Genomic DNA, 22,096 nt, shown 5'->3' with positions numbered 1-22,096 from the left:
CTCTTGTTTACATGTCAATCTAAAGACATCACATCCTTTCTCAATAATCTGAACATCAAGATATAGATGAAAAGGTAGTCTTTAGCATAAGACTAATCTGGGTTCAATTCTCAGTTCCCCTACATCCTCCTCACTGTATGATCTTGAGCAAGTTACTTAATCCCCCTTACCTTCAATTTCCTCTTTTGTAAACAGAAATTACAATGCCTACTTCAACCACAGTTGTGAGTAAAGTGGTAAAATATATGTCAAATAATCAGTAGAATATATAGATGTGTGTGTATGTGTTATAATTACATTACTCAAAACATAGTAGTTTCTGTCCCTTCTCCTACATGTAAGAAACAACTCTTGTTATAGTCAATTTCACATATATTCAAATAATTAAAATTACTTGGGGGAAATTATTTAAGATGTGTCAAAACATTATTAAAAAACTGCAGGAAACAATAAAATAAAATTCTTCCCTCCAATATAGTAAAAAATATATAAAATTGGAAAAAAGTTACCACCAGAAATGCTTTCATTCTACTATTATTAACATGCCATCAAGATATATTACTTTTTAGAAGAATTGGATAGAGTAATAATCATCAGAGAGAACAAAGCAAAAGAGGTGGAATTGCTACATTCTCCCTAATATATGGTAGTTAGCAATATATTATAAAAGAGTAAAGTGTTTTAATGTATTAAAACCATTTATGTACTGCTGCTTACATTTTCTCTGTAAGATGAAATACTATTAAAGAGGTTTTTTTTTCTTTTTTCCATTAAAAGTACAGTAAATTAGGGACTAATTCTAAAAATAAGGAAAAATAGAAAGTTCTGGAAATTTGTACATAAGAATTGCAGAAAGTTGAAAGAAGGTGAAAATAATTCCAGCAAAATATATACATTATCTAAAAAAGAAAATTTTGAGCAGGTGATATTATTGCTTTATAGCTCCTAAAGTTTTAAATCAGATAAAGCTAAGTACATTGCTGTGAAGTAGTTTTCTGACCACTTGTACCAGAAAGATACCAGAAAGATATAGAATACCTACATATGCAGTTATAGGAAAGAATAAAAGATTTTAAATTATTTATACAGCTCTCTTTATAGCCTTCTTAAAGGGCAATTATTATTAATACATCTTTTTCTCAAATGAAGAAACAGAGATTACTGATAAAAAAATTAAGCCAATACAACAAAGACAAATGAGAGATAAATAAGAGTCAGTTTGGTACAATGACCACATTGTATGAAACCATTAAAGCTGATTTAAATTTCCTTCCTCAATCCTAGTGATTTTCTACCATCACTTGAGTCTTCATTATGTTCTTTGAACCTACCTTTAGTTCTTTACTAACACCTCTCGTAAGGTGAAAATGAGACTTGATGATCAATAAAGAAGCATAAGATGTCCATCCCACAAAACCAAGAACAACACTGACGCCCAAAAAGAGTCTGTCGTAAGTGTGATAATAGGACAATCCTTTCAATGCAAGGCGAATCAGCTCCTTGCAAATGGAGACCTACGAAGAAAGGAAAATACTACTCGCCACATGGAAAGAATAAGAAAAACTAAATTTTACAGAAAGGAAAAATGTAAAGTTCCTAACAGTCAAACCATTGTATTAAAATTAGAGTGAGTAGTTGTAGACGACAGATCAAGAAGAGATTTTAATTGTTGGAGGGTCTTCTTGCAAAGTACAAAAAAATTTCCTGAATAAAATTAACTAACTTTTTAATGTTGATAAGAAGAGGCATTTCAAATGTATATAACCTATGATATGTGTAAAGTTTTAAAATTATTCACTTTTGTGGAAATAATCTTCAGGTGACACATGAAAGAAATGAAGACTCTCTAATACAGAGATGCCAAAATATATCATTTTCAATTTTCTCTTATCAAATTATCAAAATCAGTTATGAAACATTACTAAATAGCTTAATGTTTTAGGGGGAGAAGAATGGCTTACCATTTAAAAACTGCAACAAAAATAAATATTAGAAATACATGGTATTACTTGGGCAACTTTGAAAACTGAAAATAGAAATCTTTCCTGCTTTAAAATTGTAAGATGATTTAACAAAGAGTAAACAATTCAAGAAACTCATAGTGGGGAAGAGACAGGAAGAGTCAAACTTTCCATGTGAATTGTTAGAATTCTGGTAGTGGGTAGATAATTCCAAATGTACAAAAATGTGTTCTAAAATATTATATATAAGTAGGGTTACAGAAACTTGGAATATATTGGAATATATTTTCTCATTATAAAAATTGGCATAATAGTTGTCCATTTCCAATGCTAAAGTAGAAAAATTTACTCATAGTATTATCTGAAATAAGAGAAGTATATCCAAGGTAATGAAAGCCCTCAGGAAATTCAACCCTTTATTGAAGGCTCAGGAAAGCTCCCTGGCCTCCCCACTTTGCTTTCCATCTTCAGTCCTTGCCCCTCTCCATTTCCAGAACGATGATCATCAATTTATATATGCAAGACCTGTGTACTTTATACTTACTACTTCATCATACTTTCTCTGTTTTACAAAAGATCTTGCTTTCCTTAAAATGTTGAGCTGCTTAGAATCAGTAAGTAACCTACAAAAGAAAACAACAAGATAGTTTAAAATGTTTCCTCATTTTGGTTATATTTTTTGTTTCATTTCTTAAATGAAAAGAAAGGATGGTGAAAATTGAGAAAACAAAAAATAACAAGAGAAATAAACCTCAAACTAAATTTTATTGTTGCTGTTTATCTGAACTCTTCCAAGGAAGAGCTTACAGTTGAATTTGGTTTTCTTGACCCTAAGTTTGAACTGCCAAACTAGACTTATGAAAGTCATATAACACATCATTTTGAAGAAATTTAATACTTTGATTAAAAAAGAAATTCTGATTAAATCAAAGTAACTAATGGAACAACCAACACATGGTATGAGTCCTGCCATCCAGCCCTCCTGTGTCCATGGCAGATATGACAATCATGAAAGACGGGCACTTTTTATTCCTAAGCCTGGACAGGGCCTAAGAATTCTTATCATCAAAGAGCTCCAGGCGAGACTAACCAACAATTGAAGTTACTGTGCAATCTGAACTTACTCACCATTCCTATGCTACACCGTATGCCTTTTTGGCTCCCTTACCTTTCATTTGTTTTTTTCTTCATTTCCCTGTGTTTGTTTTACCACAGCAGAAATCTTAAATACACAAAGGAAATACTCTTGAGAAACACTTCGTAACCTGAAACTATATATATCTAAAGGTGTTAAGTTTACAGATGCTGAAACTGAAGAAATATAACTAAACTCAATTATCTTATTGAAATAAATATGTACATTTAAACACAAACTTGAATATACACTGTTTAATTAAAACCTACATTCCTAAAGTGAATACCTTTACATTTAAAAAGTGTGTATAAAGTCATTTAAGGATATATTAAGCATGGAGCACATGAAATTGACGATTTTGTATGTCAAAAACTACTAAATCAAATGTTGGTAATTTCATGTAGCTCAACTTGATATAAACACCTTTTTCTTCTACTTTGTTCCATCAGTCTCTGAAGCAGTAGACTGAGACTTGAAGAAAGTAAATCTTTAAAGCAATGGTTATTAATTTGGAGGGGGAGGTGTTACAGACATCTTTCAGAATCTGAAACTCTAGAAAATGCATTAACCCCAAAATTTAAATGTAAATTTCAGAAAATTCATGAACCCTAGACATCCTTGCATGGACTCATAGAGTTCTATGGGAGCACCTAATTAAGAACTTGTGCCTACTCTAAGGGCTCCCAGATCTTTCAACCAGGGGAACTCAATTACTGAGTTCTCACAGTTTCGGAATGCAGGAAAGTTCTCCACTATTGGTCTCACTGCTATCTAGAGTAAAAGGGTGCCAGGAGACAGGAACACATGAAAGAAAAACAAGTCACTTCAAAATGTTGCCTTGATCCAGTTTTATGTCCTTTCAGATACCACACATTTTAGAATATTTTCCTAGAAAAAGTCTTGGAAACGAAATATATAGGCCAAAGTGTATGGAGATTTTTTTAAAACTAAAAGACAATATCTAAATTGGGTTTTCTAAATTTCCATAAAAGCCTTCTAGTTGATTTCCCTCCTCTTACTCTGATCCACTGAGTTTTCCAAAATATTGATTGCATCTTCTTACTTACTTGCAGGTCATATGGGTATCTTATTGTCTACTTCATCTATTCTAAACTTCAGGGACTGCTGATGAGTCTGTCTTCCATTCTACTTAATTTGCCTTCATCCCAAATGTATAACCTTAGAAATACAATGGTTAAACTCTTCATTCTTCACCTATCTTGTATTCACATATGAGTTCTTACTGGTAAAGATCTTCCCCTATTCCTATTCCAAAATCAAATCTTCTTCATTCTTTACAGTCCACTGACAATCTGACCTCATATTAACAGCATTTGATTGTGGTCTAATGATCAGTTTATTTCTCTTCTGTTAAATTTTAACCTTCATGTAGGCCAAGATAATGTCTTATATTTCCATTATATCCATAATAATACTTAGCAAGTACTAAGCACATAAGCACATAAAATGAATCAATAAATCTTGACTGATTAAAATGCTATCAAAATATTACAGACCTAAAAAAGGAAGAAAAATAAGAGAATTACACACTTTCATTCTAACAGTACCTAAGTATTTGCCAAATTAAATAAAAAGATGAAAAGAAAGTCTTTCTGGAACTAAATTACTTAATTTACTATGCTATCTAAGGTGAAGTCTTAAGAAGAATGAAAGAAGGAACATTTTTCAGAAGGAATATTTATATTACATTGTACTATACTGTTATACTGTACTATATCATTACTATATTTATTATTTTATATTGTATGATAGCATATAATATTACATTACATATGATGTACTCAGATAATGAAACGGGTCAGGCTATTATAATTTTTCTTAAATAGAATATTTATAAATCTTGGGGTACATCAAAGATGTACAATATGCCTGGAAATCATCAAAATGTTGTGGACAAACCTCACTGTAAGGACCTATGACATTAAAGACTGTAATAAACTTGTCCCTCAATATAAGAATTTTTGTTTTAGTTTTCCATCAAGTTGAGATGGGTACAAAATAAATCTTCTTAGTATCACATGTTTTAAACATAAAGAGGTTTTGTAACATAAAGATGTTTTGTAAACAAAACTAAACAAACAAAAACAACAACAACAAAAAAAACAGGGTTGGCAGGGTAGTAATTAAAGGAATATTGAAGACGGCGGCATAGGCAGGTTTGGAATTCAGTTAGTCTTCTTGAAAAACTAGTATATAGCCAGGAACAACTAGTAAATAGTCTGGAACAACTATTGGGGGACATCTGTGACCAGACAAACATTGTACACCACTCTGGAATGGGTGGAATGGCTGAGATTGCAGCATAAGAACTTGAAACCTGATACTGATTACACCCTCTTCCTGAGAACTGGGCCTGTCTGGTCTGGGAAAAGCTGATTGAGGTAATCAAGGAAACTAGATGCCTAGACAACCAAAAATTATAAACCACACTAGAAAAAAATGAAGACATGGCCCAATCAAAGGAACAGACTTACACTTCAAATGAGATACAAGAGTTGAAACAACTAATTAAAGATCTTCAAAAAATATGCTAAATCAATTCAAAAATCAAATCAAAGAGTTGAGAGAAGATACAACAAAAGAGGTGAAGGTTATAAAGAAGACAGTGGGCAAACGTAAGGAAGAACTTGAAAGTTTGAACAAAACAATTGGCAGAACTTCTGGGAATGAAAGGTACAATAAAAGAGATGAAAACCACAATGGAGACATACAACAGCAGATTTGAAGAGGCAGAAGAAAGGATTCAGGAACTAGAGGACCAGACATCTGAAATACTACACACAAAAGAACAGATAGGGAAAAGAATGGAAAAATATGAGCAGAGTCTCAGGGAATTGAATGACAACATGAAGCGCATAAATATACGTGTCATGGGTGTCCAGAAGTAGAAAGGAAAGGGGGCAGAAAGAATAATGGATGAAATAATAAACTGAAAATTTCCCATCTCTTATGAAAGACTTAAAATTACAGATCCAAGAAGTACAGCATAGCCCAAACAGAACAGATCCAAACAGACCTACTCCAAAACACATAATAACCAGATTACCAAATGTGCTGGTTTGAATGCATTATGTCCCCCAGAAAAAGCCACATTCTTTGATGCACTCTTGTGGGGCAGACATTTTAGTGCTGATTAGATTGGAATCCTTTGAGTGTTTCCGTGGAGATGTGCCCCACCCAACTGTAGGTGATGGCTCTGACTGGATAATTTCCATGGAGGTGTTACCCCACCCATTCAGGGTGTGTCTAAATTAAATCACTGGAGCCATATAAATGAGCTGACAAACAGAAGGAACTCAGTGCAGCTGAGAGTGACATTTCGAAGAGGAGCTACAGCCAAGAGGGACACTTTGAAGAATGCACAGGAGCTGAGAAGAAAGAGTAGCTACAGATGAGAGACAGCTTGAAGACAGCCGTTGAAAGCAGACTTTTGCTCAGGAGAAGCTAAGAGAGAACAAACGCCCCAAGAGCAACTAAGAGTGACATTTTTGAGGAGCTAAAGCCTAGAGAGGAACATCCTGGGAGAAAGCCGTCTTGAAATCAGAACTTGGAGCAGACGCTGGCCACGTGCCTTCCTGGCTAACAGATGTTTTCTGGACACCATTGCCCATCTTCCAGTGAAGGTACCCAATAGTTGATGTGTTACCTTAGACACTTTATGGCCCTAAGACTGTAACTGTGTAATCAAATAAACCCCCTTTTATGAAAGCCAATCCATCTCTGGTATTTTGCATTCCAACAGCATTAGCAAACTAGAACACCAAATGTCAAAGACAAGGAAAGAATCCTGAAAGCAGCAAAAGAAAAGCGATCCATCACATACAAAGGAAGCTTGGCAAGACTGTGTTTGGATTTCTCAGCAGAAACCATGGAGGCAAGAAGGCAGTGGCATGATACGTTCAAGATACTGAGAGAGAAAATCTGCCAACGAAGAATTCAATATCTGGCAAAACTGTCCTTCAAAAATGAGGGAGAGTTTAAAATATTTTCAGACAGACAATGAGAGAGTTTGTGACCAAGAGGTCTGCTCTACAAGAAAAAGTAAAGGGAGCACTACAGGCAGACAGGAAAAGACAGGAGAGAGAGGTTTGAAGAAGAGAATAGAAATGAAGACTATCAGTGAGAGTAAAGAGAGAGAGACAGGGAAAATAAAATAAAATAAAATAAAATAAGGTACGAAATGTAAATTCAAAAGTCAAAATGGTAGACAGTAGACATTACTTTGAGTGAAATTAGCCAGAAACAAAAGGAGTACCTCTATGGACTAATATGAACTAACATTGATGAGCAAAATCTGAGAGTTAAAGTTGAAAACACAGGTTATCAGGAGATAGAAAGAGGTTAGAAATTAAGCATCTGATGCTGGAGTAGTACAGAAGGTTCAATGTGATTGATTGTATAGATCTAGAAATGGATAGCATAATACTGTGTGATGATAGCACAGTATTGTAAATACTCAGAACAAAGATAAGTGTGAGTACGGTTGAAAGAGGAAAGCTAGGGGCATGTATGACACCAGAAGGAAAGACAGAAGATTAAAGACTGGGATTGTATAACTTAGTGAAAACTAGAGTGGTCAATGGTGGTGATTAAATGTACAAATATAAGAATGTTTTTAAAAGAGGGAGAAAAATGAATGTCAACATTGCAAGGTGTTGAAAATTGGATGGTACCAGGGAAAAAATACAATCAATGCAAACTCGAGTCTATAGTTAATTGTAACACTGTAAGGTGCTTTTATTAATTATAATAAAGGCAATCTACCAAAGCTAAATGTCTATAAGAGGGGGTTATAAGTAAGTGATATGGGATTCTTGGTGGTGGTGATATTGTCTGAGCTTTTCATTGTATTTTACTTTATTCGTCTTTTTCTTCCATCTTTTATATTTTTATTCTTCATTTTTTCCTTCCTTTTTCTCTTTCTTTGTGGAAGAAATGGAAACGTCCTCTTATAGGTTGTGGAAGTGAATGCATAACTTTGTGACTGTACCAGGAATCACTGATTATTTACTTAGAATGACTGTATGGTGTATGAATAAAACTGTTTAGAAAATAAACAGAGGGATACAAGTGCTGGAGAAAATGTGGAAAGAGGGATGTACCTATTTACTGTTGGTAGGGAAGTAGGAAAAAAAAGTAATATCATATATAAATTAAAATGAATAAAGGGGATCTGTATGTATCAACATGGCTATAACTTGAAAGTAAGACTGAAGTAAAAAAGAGAATTGCAAAAAACTGAGTAGTGTGATACATTTATACAACATTAAAAACACACAAAAAAATTTTTTAAAAATTAAAAAATAAAAACACAGAAAACAATAATATGTATATTGCTTAAACATGGGCAAGAAGGATAGACACCTACTTTATGAAAGTAGTTATCTGTGAATGATGACAGAGGAGAATACGATAGAGGAAGCGTTATAGGGATTCAATTATATTATGTCATTTTATTTGTTTTTTTAAAAAGAGGATCTAAAGAAATATGGGAAAACATTAACATTTCTTAAACATGCATGGTTGATACAAAGGTTCTGTCACATGTTCTACTCTATTGGCATGTTTGAAATATTTCATAATTAAAAATGTTTTAATGTTAATAGGAAGTATATATTCATACATGTACTTACATATGCACATGATAATATGTAGACACACATATAAGAAACTACTGTGTTTGCCTCTAGGGGAAAAGACCATAAGCCTGGAATACAGGAGAAAAGGTGGCTTTTTATTATTGTTTTTGTAACTTTTATTGTGTGCATTTATTACTTTTTCATTAATATTTTACAAACTAGTTTTTAAAGATAAAACATCAAAAAATTTAATCATTGTTCTGGATATGATGGAGAAGTATTGCACACCAATGTATCCATCAAGAGCAAACAGAAAAATCTGATAAAACAAAAGTTCAAATTGAGGTACTGGAAAGCTGCTGAGACAATCAAGAACTGAAAGGCTAAGATCCTAGAGAAAAGGAAACCACAAAGAATCTAACATTCTGAACACTGTAAACACTAGGGTATTTGCAATTCTTACTCTAGGCACAAGGCAAAGGCTGAAATTTGGGCATTTAGCTGCTGCTAGGAGTAAATAATCCAATAGAGCCTTTGGCAATATAACAACACTGGAGAGATAAAAATTAAAGTTTGGGGCTGCCAATGCAACTAGGACTTGAAGACCTAAAAAGGAAGAAAAATAAGAGAACATTATATATTGTCATTCTGAATTTAAAAAAAGTAAACACACAAAAAGAAGGTTCACCTGGAATTAAATTACTTTAATTTAATACAGATTCTCAAGTGAAGTATTAAAAAGAATGAGAGAAGGAGCTTTAATAAGAAATAAATTTATATTATATTATATAGAGAGTGCTCAAGTAAAGAAAGGGCACAAGTTCTGGGAAGAAGGGATGTGAAGAGAGAAGTAAGCCTGACACTCAGGTGAACTCTTCAGCTGTGTAGGAAAAAGTTCTAGAGCTAAGAAGAAAGTCCTTAAAAGCAGAACAGAGGTTTTGGCAGTATTAAAATGTTTAAGAGACAAAAATTGGCATTCAGGAACCACCAGAGAGAAAGCGCTCTAGGTAACATCCCAAGCTCTAAACTGGGATCCCTGAAAGGCTACACTTTAAGAGCAAAGACAAATCAGACATAGAAAGAGAAAAAACTTCAACATAGCCTCAAGTCAGCTACTGGTGTGTCTGCAGAGAAACTGCCAAACTGTTTTCCAAAGTGGCTGCATCATTTTACATTCTTACCAGCAATGTATGAGAGTTCCAATTTCTCCATATCCTCACTAACACTCGCTATTGTCTGTGGTTTTGATTTGCATTTCCCAAATGCCTACTATGTTGAACATTTTTATGTACTTATTGGCTATTTGCATACATTCTTTGGAGATACGTCTATTCAAATTCTTTGACCATTTTTTTTTAAATTGGGTTGTCTTTTTATTGTTAAGTTGTAAGAATCTGTTATATATTCTGAATACAAGGCCCCTGTCAGATATTTTACTTGGAAATATTTTCTCCTATTTCCACTTTCTTTTTTTTTTTAAGTAATTTTAATGAGATATATTCACATACTATACAATCTATCCAAGTTGTACAATCAATGGCTTTTAGTATAATCACAGAGGTGTACATTCATCAGCACAATTTTAGAACACTTTCATTACTTCAAAAAGAAAAGCCCCATACCCCTTAGCAGTCACCTCTCAATCCCTCTATCCTTCCCCAGCCCTACATAGCCATTTGTTCCAGTTTGCTAATGCTGCCATTATGCAAAAATATCAGAAATGGATTGGCTTTTATGAAGGGGGTTATTTGGTTACAAAGTTACAGTCTTATGGCCATGCAAATGTCCAAACAAAGGCATCAACAGTAGGGCACCTTCACTGAAGGAAAGCCATTGGCATCCGGAAAACCTCTGTTAACTGGAAAGGCATGTGGCTGGCGTCTGCTTGCTCCCAGCTTGCGTTTCACAATGGCGTTCTCCAAAACGTCTGCATCAGCTTCCAACGGCCATCTTCAAAACGTCTGTCTCAGTTGCAGCACTGAGGTCCTTCTATTTGTGAGCTTTTATAAGACACTAGTGAACTAATTAAGACTCACCCTGAATGGGTGAGGTAACACCTCTATGGAAATTATCCAATCAAGAGGTCACGCCCTAATCAAAAAGATTAATCAATCTGCCCCAAAAGACTGCATCAAAGAACATGGCTTTTTCTGGGGGACATAATATATACAAACTGGCACACCATTAATCTAATTCTTTCTCTATAGATTTATTTATATTTAAAGAATATAAAATTTACTGTTAACTATATTTCACAGTTTGCGTTAGTGTATTTTTATGCATCTACCACCCTATTATTAACACTTTGTAATAGAGACATACATTTGTTATACTTCATGAAAGAATATTCTTATATTTGTACCATTCACCAAAGCATTCATTATATTTTATCCTCTAGCCTAGCTTTCCTTCTAGTACATACATGTCCTAAAACTACCCTTTTCATCCACATTTAGCACTGTGAATTATACTCACAGTAATGTGCTACCATCACCTCTTTCTATTTCCAAACATTTACTATCAACCTAAAGAGAAATTCTATACAAATTAAGCATCAGCTCCTCATTCTCTACCCCCATTCCATTTCCTGGTAACCTATATTCTAGATTCTAACTTTATGAGTTTGCTTATTATACTTAGTTCAGATTAGTGAGATCATATTATATTTCCGCTTTCCTGAAAGTATCTGTGGTTTGGATCTGTTATGTACCCCAGAAAAGGCCATGTTTTTTTAATCCATTCTTGTGGGTACAAACTTATTGTGGGTGGGACCCAGCCCAGAGAACTGAGAAAGAAAAGCCCAGAGACATTTGGAGACAGCCACTGCAACCAGAACCAAGGGAGAAGGACAAGCAGATGTCGTCATGTGCCTTCCCATGTGAAGAACAACCCTGGATCCCTGGATACCAGCAACCTTTCCTCAGAGAAGATATCTTCCTCTTGATGCCTTAACTTGGACATTTTCATGGCCTTAGAACTATAAGTTTGTAACCTAATAAAACACCATTGAAAAAGCCAACCCATTTCTGGTATACTGCATTCCAGCAGCTTGAGCAAACTGAAACAGTTTCCCTTGATGCACGGAAGTGTTTTACCTTTTTTTGTCACTTGCACTTTTGGTGTCATGGCTAAGAATGCCTAACCCAATGTCACAAAAATTTACTTAAATGCTTTCTTCTAAGAGTTTCATGGCTTTAGTTCATACTCTCATTCCTATGGTATGAGGTAGGGGTTCAATTTCATTCTTTTGCATATGGATATTTAGTTGTTCCAGCATCATTTCTTGAATAATATCTCTTCTGACAGCCCATTAACTTAGCATTAAGGAATCTCACAAGGATAAGCTCAGTTATGATACTGCACCACACTCAAGGCCATGGATTCCCATCAGGCATTTATAATTTATTCACAGCCCTCCCAGTTCAGAAGCTGTTTATAAATCATGGATCATTTGTACCTTAAGCATATATTCTACTTTTATCAGGTTTCTACAGAACTGGAACTAAATACTGAACCCAAGGTTAATTTCCTGTGTAGAAGGAGAAAGACTTTTGTTTACCTTTTACTCACATTCTGTATCTACTAAAACAACAACAACAACAACAAAAACTGAATTAAAGCCTACAATAAAAACCTTTCCACAAAGAAATCACTAGTCCCAGTTGGCTTTCATTGGAAATTATTCCATACATCTAAGGAAGAAAGAGCACCAATATTAATTACACAAATTCTTCAGAAAACAGAAAAAAAAGGAAGCAATATCCCAACCCTTTTTATGATGTCCACATAACTGTGGTACAAAACCGAATGAGGACATTACAAGAAAGGAAAATGACAGGCCAATACCTCTCATGAACAAAGATGCAAAAATCCAAAACAAAATATTATCAAGTCCAACCTAGTGATATAGAAAAAGGATAATGTATCACAACCAACACTTGGCTTAATTACAGAGGTGTGAGATTGGTTTAAAATTCAAAATATCAATGTGATTTACCACATTAACAAGATATGGGAGCAAACACACATGATTATCTCAATAATTCATTAAAGAACAGTTGATAGATTTAAAACTCAGTCACAATTTAAAAAAATCATTCTCAGCAAAACAGGTATTAAATGGAATTTCTTGCCCTAGAAACAGAGTATCTGAAACAACAAAGAAAATAAATAGTAATCATCATTCTTAACGTGAAATATGGAAAGCATTTCAGTTTGTTAAAGAAACAATAATTCATACTATCACCACATTCAATCAGCCTTATATTAAAGGTCTTAGCCAGTGAGATAAGGCACTAAAAACAAAGTCATAACAATTAGAAATTAAGAAATTAAACTTCATTTTCCAGAAGAGGTGTGATAGTATAATAGAAAACCCAAAAGAATCCACAGAAAAACTATAATAAATAATACCAAGATTGTGGAATACAAGATCAACAAAAAAATTAATGTTATTTATGCCTACCAGAAAAAATCAAAAATATTTTAAATTTTCTAATGTTATTTTCAATAACATTAGGGGAAAAATCATATACCTAAGAATAAACCTAGCAAAGACTACAAGCCCTTTAAACTGAAAATAACAAAATATTGAGAGAAATTAAAGAAGACCTAAATAAAGAGAAGCATAGGCCATATTTATGAATAGGAAAAAACAATATTTTTAAAACATTGGTTCATTAAACTGATATAAAGCTTCAGTGCAATCCCAATCAATATCCCAATAAACGTTTGTATGTCTGTGAGAGAGAGAAAGTAAAAAATAAATCCTAAAATTAAGACGGAAATGTAAAGTGTCATAAAAAGTCAAGACAATTTTAAAGAACAAAAAGTGGAAGACATACAGCTATAAAGACGTCTTATAAAACTATAGTAATTTAGAGAATGTTGTGCTTGCCCAAAGATAGACAAATAGTTTAAAGGAACAGAATAGTGAGTGCAGAAACAGATTCTTAACATACAGTAATTTGATTAACAGCAGAGCACACCGACTACCCTGCAGAGGTGAAAGCAAGGCCTTTTCAAGAAGAGGTGATGGGTTAACTGGACATGTAAACAGAAAAACAACGAATCTTGACGCTGACCTCTACAAAAGTCAATTTCATTGGATTGTAGATCAAAATGTATACGGTAAAACGATAAATTTTCTAGAATAAAACATAGGATAATATCTTTACCTTATTTTGGAAGGCAATAAATTCTTAAACAGAGCACAAAAGCATTAACCATAAAGGAAAAAAAAAATTGGTAATTAGACAACATTAAATTTAGGAACTTCTGTTTCATTAAGAGAGAAAAGGAAGAATCCAATAGTTGAGAGAAAATATTTGCAATGCATATATCCAACAAAGAACCTGTATTCAGAATGTATGAAGAACAAATTATTTAGACACTGACAACCAAACAGAAAAATGGGCATAAGTGAACATATACGTCACACAAATGGGTAGTCAACAAATGAAGTAAACGTGTTTTCAGTGAAATACAAATTAAAACCAGAATGTGATATCTCTCAACACATACCAAAGTAGCTAAAATAATAAAGACAAACAATATCAAGTGTTGGTAATGATGTGGAAGCACTGGAATTCTCATACACCATAGGTAGGAGTGTAAATTGGGTCAGCCACTTGGAAAACTGGCAGTATGTACTCAAGGTGAACATACACATAGTCAGCAAATCCTTGTTATATAACCAACAGAAATGTGTATGTATTTTCACCAAAATACATACATAATAACGTTCATACAGCACTATCCATAATAGTCCCAAACTGGAAAATACTCAAATGTCTATCAACAGTAGAATGGGTATATTCACCTAATTGAATACTACAGAGCTATGAGAATAAACAAACATAGCAACATAGAACAACATGGTTGAATCACATAAACATAATATCAAGCAAAAGAAGCCAGAACAAAAAAGCACTTACTATATAGTAATCCATTTACAGAATATTAAAGCAAGAAAAATAATCTACACGCTTAGAGGTCAGGATAACAGTTACCCTTTTGGCGGAGATGATGAACAGAAAGGGTCAAAAGAAAGCTTTGGGACACTGGTTACACAGATGTGTTTAGTTTTCAAAAATTCGTCAAGCAGTAAGTCTTATTCTTTGACCCCTTTTCTAAATGGATGTCAAAGACTTCATAGCATTTTTAAAAAGCCACAAAGAAATACTACTAAACCACCACCAGAATAGCTAAAGTAAACAATATCAAGTATGGATGAGGATAGGAAGCAACAGGAAGTCAAATATTACTGGTGGGAGCAGATACTGGCATAAGCATTTTCAAAACCATTTGACAGTATCCAATAAAGCTAAACATATACATAAACTATGACCTAACAATATCATTCTTAAGCATATATCCCCCAAAATATGTACATATATATGCACCAAAAGATAAAAGATATGCACAAGAAAGATCACAGCAACTGTGCTGGATTTAATTGTGTAACCCCAGTTTTGGACATGTTCTTGGTTTTGGTCTGCATTCTGCTGGGTGCAGACACATTGTAAACAGGATCTCTTCAAGATGTTACTTCAGTTAAAATATGGCCTAACTGAATCAGGTTGGGCTTTAATCTGGATTTCTGGAGTCCTTTATAAGCAGAATGAAAGTCAGATGGAGAGAGAAGCCATGGGGAGCCCTCAATCTTGAGGCTTGCCCTTACAAAACTTCTCTCTCTAATGATAAAGTTAAGCCTACATATAATTAATGCCTAAGAGTCATCCGCAGAGAACCTCTTTTGTTGCCAAACTCCACAAATAAACTCACTATCTTTACTCCTATGTGGGCTTTCAGGGGTAAAAGTCTCCCTAGCAACATGCGACATGACTCCCAAGGATGAGCCTGGCCCTTGAATTGTAAAATTAACCAAAAAAGGGAAATTTCAGTGGCTCAAATGGAGTTAGGAGGTCGTTCAAGAAGTTATTCTTAGGCAAAATTCAGCCAGATAATTGCAAACTGCTACAATATGCCAAACGACCCAACCAACAGTTTTCCTAAAACCTCTAAAGAATACCCTGAGCTCCATCTTGCTCCTGCTGCTGTTCACCCCATGTATATAATTTCTAACCCAGTTTGTTTCTTCCAGATTAGAAGCCCTTCACAACAAACTTCTCCTCACCAGACGCTACACTCCTGTTCCCCATGCTCAACCAGCCATCCTCAATAGCATAGCCAGAAACTTTTATGATCCCACAGGTAGAGCCTGAGACCCACTGACAGCTTGAAGCAGCTACAGAAGAGGGACCATCCCCCCAAATTCCCTTAAGATTAGGGGAGCTAGAAATTTCTCAGGCGGGAAATTGAGGCAGGGTTAGAATTAGGGCAGTGGCTAGCTGTTGATCAAAGGGCAACTTCCAGAGAGCAGTCAGGCTGCAAAGAGAAAAATATCTCTGAGAAAGACAGCAATAAAAGCACTGGGAGGCAACTGACCCCACCTGAGTGAGTCATCTATGCTAAAGCATCACAAAGAAAGGAGAAAGGTGGAGCCAACTGACCACACCTGAGTGAGTCATCTACGGTCAAGCGTCACCTAAAGAGGAAAAAAGGGAAGAAAATAAAATAGTTAATAAGAATTACAAAAGGAACAAAAATCTATAAAAGCAGATCGCTCCATGCCAGGGCCTCTCACCTCTCTTGTGAGAGTGTCCCCCGCCACCACATGTCCTCTCACACATGTTTTTTTATTTGTTTGTTTTGTATTTTTGAGAAGAAAGAAATTTTTCTTGAGGCAAAATTTTCACTTAACATAAAATTTACTATTTTAACAATTTTAAAGTATATAATTCAGTGACTTCCAGCACATTCTCAATGTTGCGCAACCATCATTATTAGAGAACATTTTTATCACCCCAAAAAGGAACCCCATATCCATGAAGCAGTCACACTGCCCCATTACCCCTTTCCCCAACCCCTGACAACTACTAATCTGCTTTAAGTGACTGGATTTGCCTATTCTGGACAGGTCAGGTAAGTGGAATCCTACAAAGTGTGGACTTTTGTAACTAGTTTTTTTTCACATAATATGTTTCCAAGGTACCAAGTTGTAGCACATATCACACAATATGTTTCCAAGGTACCAAGTTGTAGCATATATCAGTAAATCATTCCTATTTATGGCAGAATAATATCCCTTTGTATGGATATGTCATATTTTGTTTATCCATTCATTAGTTAATGGACATCTTGGTTGTTTCCACTTTCTGGCTATTGTGAAAACTGCTGCTATAAATATTTCTGCATAACTTTGTTTTCAATTCTCCTGGGTATATATTTCAGATTGGAATTACTTGGTCATGGTGTATAATAATCCTTTTAATATGCTGCTGAATTGAGTTTCCTGGCATTTTGATAAGGATTTTTGAATGTGTACTTGTTAGGGACACTGGTCTGTAGTTGTCCTTTCTGGTGTTATTGTTGGTATCAGGGTAACATGGGCCTTACAGAACAAGTTAGGAAGCATATCTTTATTTTTTTAGCAGAGTTTGAGAAAGACTGATATTTTTTATGACAGATTCACCAGGGAAACCATCTGGTCCTGGACCTTTTTGTTGTTGGAAGGATTTGATTATTTATTAAAGACCTTTTCAAATTTTCTAATTCTTCTTGAGTCAGTTTTAGCAGTTTGTTTCCAGGATTTTATTCATTTCATCTAGGTTATGTAATTTGATAGCAGAAATTGCTCATAGTATTCTCTTATATTCCTTCTTTATTCTTGTCAGTGTCAGTAGTAATGTTCCTACATTATTGCTGATTTTAGAAATTTGGGTGTTCTTTTGTTCTTGGTCAGCATAGCTAACAGTTTGCTAATTTTGTTGATCTTTTCAAAGAACCAATTTTTGGTTTCATTGATTCTGTTTCCCTATTTCACTTATCTCCACTGTAAACTTTATTTCCTTCCTTCTGCAGCCTTTGGGTTTGCTCTTCTTTTTCTAGTTCATCAAGGTGGAAGGTCAGGTTATTGATTTGAGATTAGCATGCATTCTTAATAAAACTTTCTAACTGCTTTCTCAAAAAAAAAGTACACTGACTTACTTAAGAATCTTTGATGAGAGAAAAAATTCAAAGAAAGAAGTTTAAACATTGGCATCTAACAGGTTAGACACTGATATAGACTAATTCAAGCTCCCTCTATATTTCTACTTTTACCAGAATAATACAAGTTTCAGATATAAAGTGAAGAATACAGTATAATAATGATAAATTATTCACTGAATCTTTAAAGTCCTTGTAATAATTGCAGCATTAATTCTCTTGTTCTTATAAAAATTAAGACAGCAATAGAATGCACAACACTGATGAATATTGAAGACTATAGCAGAAAAAATTCTTAAAACTTTAATAATTGCTGAAAAGTTACATGAGTGGTTAAATGTGCACTAAAAACAAGCCCAAAAGATGAAAGAAACAGGGATGACAAAAATACATTGTTAGAAAAAGGCATGTTGTGGTATAGATGAGAGAAAACAAGTATGTCTTGGGAGAATAACAAGGCACATTAAGAACTAACTAGATGAAATGTCTATCATGACACTAATATATTGATATGGACTTTCAAAGATTATTACCATCTATTCCATAAATCTTGTGAATTTTCTAAAGTCAGGAGGAAGAAAGCTGAATAATTTAAGAAATTCCTGTTGTACAATGAATGCCCAATTCTATTTCAGTTTTTCATTAAGATAATGAAAGTTTGATAGCAAGAAATGAACAAAGAAACTAACTTATACAAATCTGTTCAATTTTTGAGTTTTAGTTATTTAAGAAGAGAGAATTTGGATAGTGAGAGATACCTAAAACATTTTTTAACTGATTGGTCTCTAACTTAGGTTAACTAGTTGGGACAGTGAGATTCAATAGGAAAGGATACTTGAATTTAGAGTAGGAAACTTGGAAGGAAAGAGAAAAAGGAGGTCTCCTGTTTTTGCTGCATGTTAAAACTCATCACATCTTTTGTGACTATAAAAAGGAAAAAAATAGGACAAAACCATAAAAATGCTTTATAAAAATTCTATTTTTGTGAACAAATTATGAACTCTGACACATGGAATGGTGTAGAGAGGGATTTAAGCATCCAAATAAAAATAAATTCACATAGTTGTTATAACAAAACTTGTTTGCTTACCTAATTGGCAACCCCATATATAGAAATGGAAAACCTTCTAGAGAGTGAAAACTTAGTATGAACTGCCATTAAGATTAGACTTGGAGGAGGGAGATGTCATCAACATGGTGACATAAACAGCCACTGAAAACTCCTCTCCAGAGTTTCAATGAAAAAAAAAGACAATTCTGAATTGTTTGAAACTTTGAAGGACACAGACTGGAGAAAGACCCTGCAGATGCCAAATAGAAGTAAGAGAAGAGATATCAGGAAGGAATTTCCATCCCAGACCAGACAGTCCTCTCTCCTCCCCCTCACTTGGGCTCAGTATGGGAAAGGCACAGAATCAGCAGAAGGCACCCTCCCACCATGGACACTGATTTTAAAATCTCTCACAGCAGTGAGACATACTCCCACTGTTTGAAGACCCAGGGTACAGGGGAGGACAATTCAAGGCTCAGATCATTGAGGGGCAAAGAGAATGAAAAAATCTGGAGAGAGATTGTGTTTCCAGCTCTGGGTCTGAAAGCCTTCCCTTACCCTAGAGGGAAGTAGCAGGTGGCAGCGGTTTCCTTACCTTGAGGGTAGCTGGAGTACTGAGTCAGGCAAGGGAGCACTCTGTCAAGGTGCAGCCCCACAGTGAGACAGGTTTTGGCAGACAAAGTGAGGGCATAGGAAATCTACAGTTTCAGCTCACCTGTGTAGACACAGCCTATGCTCAGAGGCAAATCATCTGAGGATGATTAAGTTACTGAAGAGCACCATCTGCTGGACAGTCAGGAAAGTGCAGTGGAATACAAACACTTTAAAAGATGCTTCAGACCCTTTATTAGGACTACAGGAACTTGTCTACATGCCCTGCGCAGAAACCCAGCCTGGTTTTGGCTGAGAAATTTAGACAACCCAACTGTCAAAGCATGGTTCTAAAACAAACCCAGATCTTGCTGACTGGTAGAAAACAGAGTCCCACTGGAAGCCAGCAGATTTATATTACTATACACAATGAACTTGCTGGAGCACCCAGAGCCTACCTACCATTCCTGTGGCAGGCCATGGTGGGTGCCTGATTTGGGGAGAAGACTGGAGGCAGAGCCCATCTAACAACTGGCCAGCAAGAGAAACAAAGAAATATACAGATCAAAGAAAACTAACAAAAACTCCCAAGCAAAAGAGAGAAAACAACCTCCAAAATAAACAAATCAGGAAAATCAGATGTCTAGACAGCAAAAAATCATGAGCCATACCAGAAACTCAAAGATACGGCCCAGTCAAAGGAAAAAACTAACACCTCATCTGAGATTCAAGAGTTGAAATAACTCATTAAAGATGTTCAAACAAATCTACTAAATCAAATCAGTGAGTTGAAAGAAAATGTGACAAAAGAGATGAAGGATACAAAAAAATCACTGGGTGACCATAAGGAAGAACATGTAAGCTTGAAAAAATAAATAGTAGAACTTATGGGAATGAAAGGCACAACAGAAGAGATGAAAACCATAATGGGGACATACAACAGCAGACTTGGAGAGGCAGAAGAAAGGATTACTGAACTAGAGGACAAGACATCTGAAATCCTACACACAAAAGAAGAGACAGGGAAAAGAATGGAAAAATATGAGCAGGGCCTCAGGGAACTGAAGGACAACATGAAGCACACAAATATACATGCTATAGGGGTCCCAGAAGGAGAAGGGAAAAGGGGCATAAAGAATAATAGAGGAAATAATCAATGAAAATTTCCCAACTCTTATGGAATACACAAAATTACAAGTCCAAGAAGCAAAGCACCCCCAAACAGAATTGATCCAAAGAGACCTACTCCAAGACACTTACTAATCAGATTTCCAATGTCAAAGACAAAGAGAGAATTACGAAAGCAGCAAGAGAAAAGCAATCCATCATATACAAGGAAGCTTGATAAGACTAAATGTGGCTCTCTCAGCAGAAACTATGGAGGCAGGAAGGCAATGGTATAATATATTCAAGATACTGAAAGAGAAAAACTGCCAACCAAGATTCCTACATCCAGCAAAACTGTCCTCCAAAAATGAGGGAGAGTTTAAAATATTTACAGATAAACAGACAGAGAGAGTTCATGAACAGGAGACCTCCTCTGCAAGAAATACAAAAGGGAGTGCTACAGAGAGATAGGAAAAGACAGGAGAGAGAGGTTTGGAGAAGAGTGTAGAAATGAAGACACCAGGAGATAAAAAAGAGGGTAATGGTCAGGCATTTGATGCTAAGGAGTATAGAATGTTCAACAAGATTGATTATACAGATCCAGAAATGGATAGCACAATACTGGGTGATGGTAGTACAATATTTTAAGTACCTTGAACAAACATGACAGAGAGTACAGTTTAAAGAGGAAGGTTAGGGGCATGTATGACACAAGAAGGAAAGATAGAAGATAAAGACTGAGACAGCATAACTTAGTGAAACCTAGAGTGGTCAATGATTGTGATTAAATGTACAAATATAAGAATGTTTTTACATGAGGGAGAACAAAGAATGCCAACTTTGCACAGTGTTAAAAATGGGGTGATATTGGGGAAAAAATACAATCAATGCAAACTAGACCCTAAAGTTAACAGTAACATGGTAATATGCTTCCATTAATTGTGGCAAAGGCAATCTACCAAAGCTAAATGTCTATAAGAGGGGGATATAACAGAGAGGTATTGGATTCTTGTCATTGGTTTTGTTGTCTGACTTTTCTTTGTATTTTATTTTTTCTTTTGTTGTTTTTTAGTGGTCATTTTTTTCCTTTCTTTTTCCTATTTCCTTTTTTCACCTCTTCCTCTTTGTGGAAGAAATAGAAATGTCCTCATATAGATAGTAGTTGTGAATGCATAATTATGTGATTATACAGCGAACTATTGATTGTTTATTTGGGATGGAATGTAAGGTATGTGACTAAAACTGTCTTAAAAATAAACAGAGGGATACAAGTGCTGGAGAAAATTTGGAGACAAGGATGTACCTAATCACCATTGGCAGGGAAGTAGAATGGTGCAGCCCATCTGGAGGGCAGTATGGTGGTTCCACAGGAAGCTAAGCATGGGGTTGCCATATGGTCCTGCAACTGTTATAAGGTATATACTTGGAAGAACTGAAAAGAGGGACATGAATGGACATTTGCCCAGTGAGGCTTATGGTGGCAGCATTCATGATAAACAATGGATGGAGGTGGCCTAAGGGTACATCGACTGATGAATGGAATGGCAAACTCTGGTGCATATATACAATGGAATATTGAGCTGTTACAAGAAGGAATGAA

General features: G+C 35.0%; 1 protein-coding gene across 3 annotated transcripts in view; it reads right to left on the bottom strand.

The window, feature by feature from the left end:
- LOC119511112 (GPI ethanolamine phosphate transferase 1) overlaps positions 1 to 22,096 on the bottom strand; it is a 146,773-nt gene that overhangs the window by 73,233 nt on the left and 51,444 nt on the right. For 2 of the 3 annotated variants that reach the window (XM_037805542.1, XM_037805541.1), the window contains exons 12-13: positions 2,506 to 2,584; positions 1,332 to 1,514 (exon numbers count right to left, since the gene is read on the bottom strand). In XM_037805542.1, coding sequence (XP_037661470.1) covers positions 1,332 to 1,514; positions 2,506 to 2,584 — 262 coding nt within the window. The remainder of the gene's footprint in view (positions 1 to 1,331; positions 1,515 to 2,505; positions 2,585 to 22,096) is intronic. The other variant, XM_037805543.1, reaches the window with a different exon arrangement.

Source organism: Choloepus didactylus, chromosome 16 (assembly GCF_015220235.1).
Source record: "Choloepus didactylus isolate mChoDid1 chromosome 16, mChoDid1.pri, whole genome shotgun sequence".
Taxonomy (NCBI): domain Eukaryota; kingdom Metazoa; phylum Chordata; class Mammalia; order Pilosa; family Megalonychidae; genus Choloepus; species Choloepus didactylus.
This window is presented reverse-complemented; position numbering and strand designations above follow the sequence as displayed.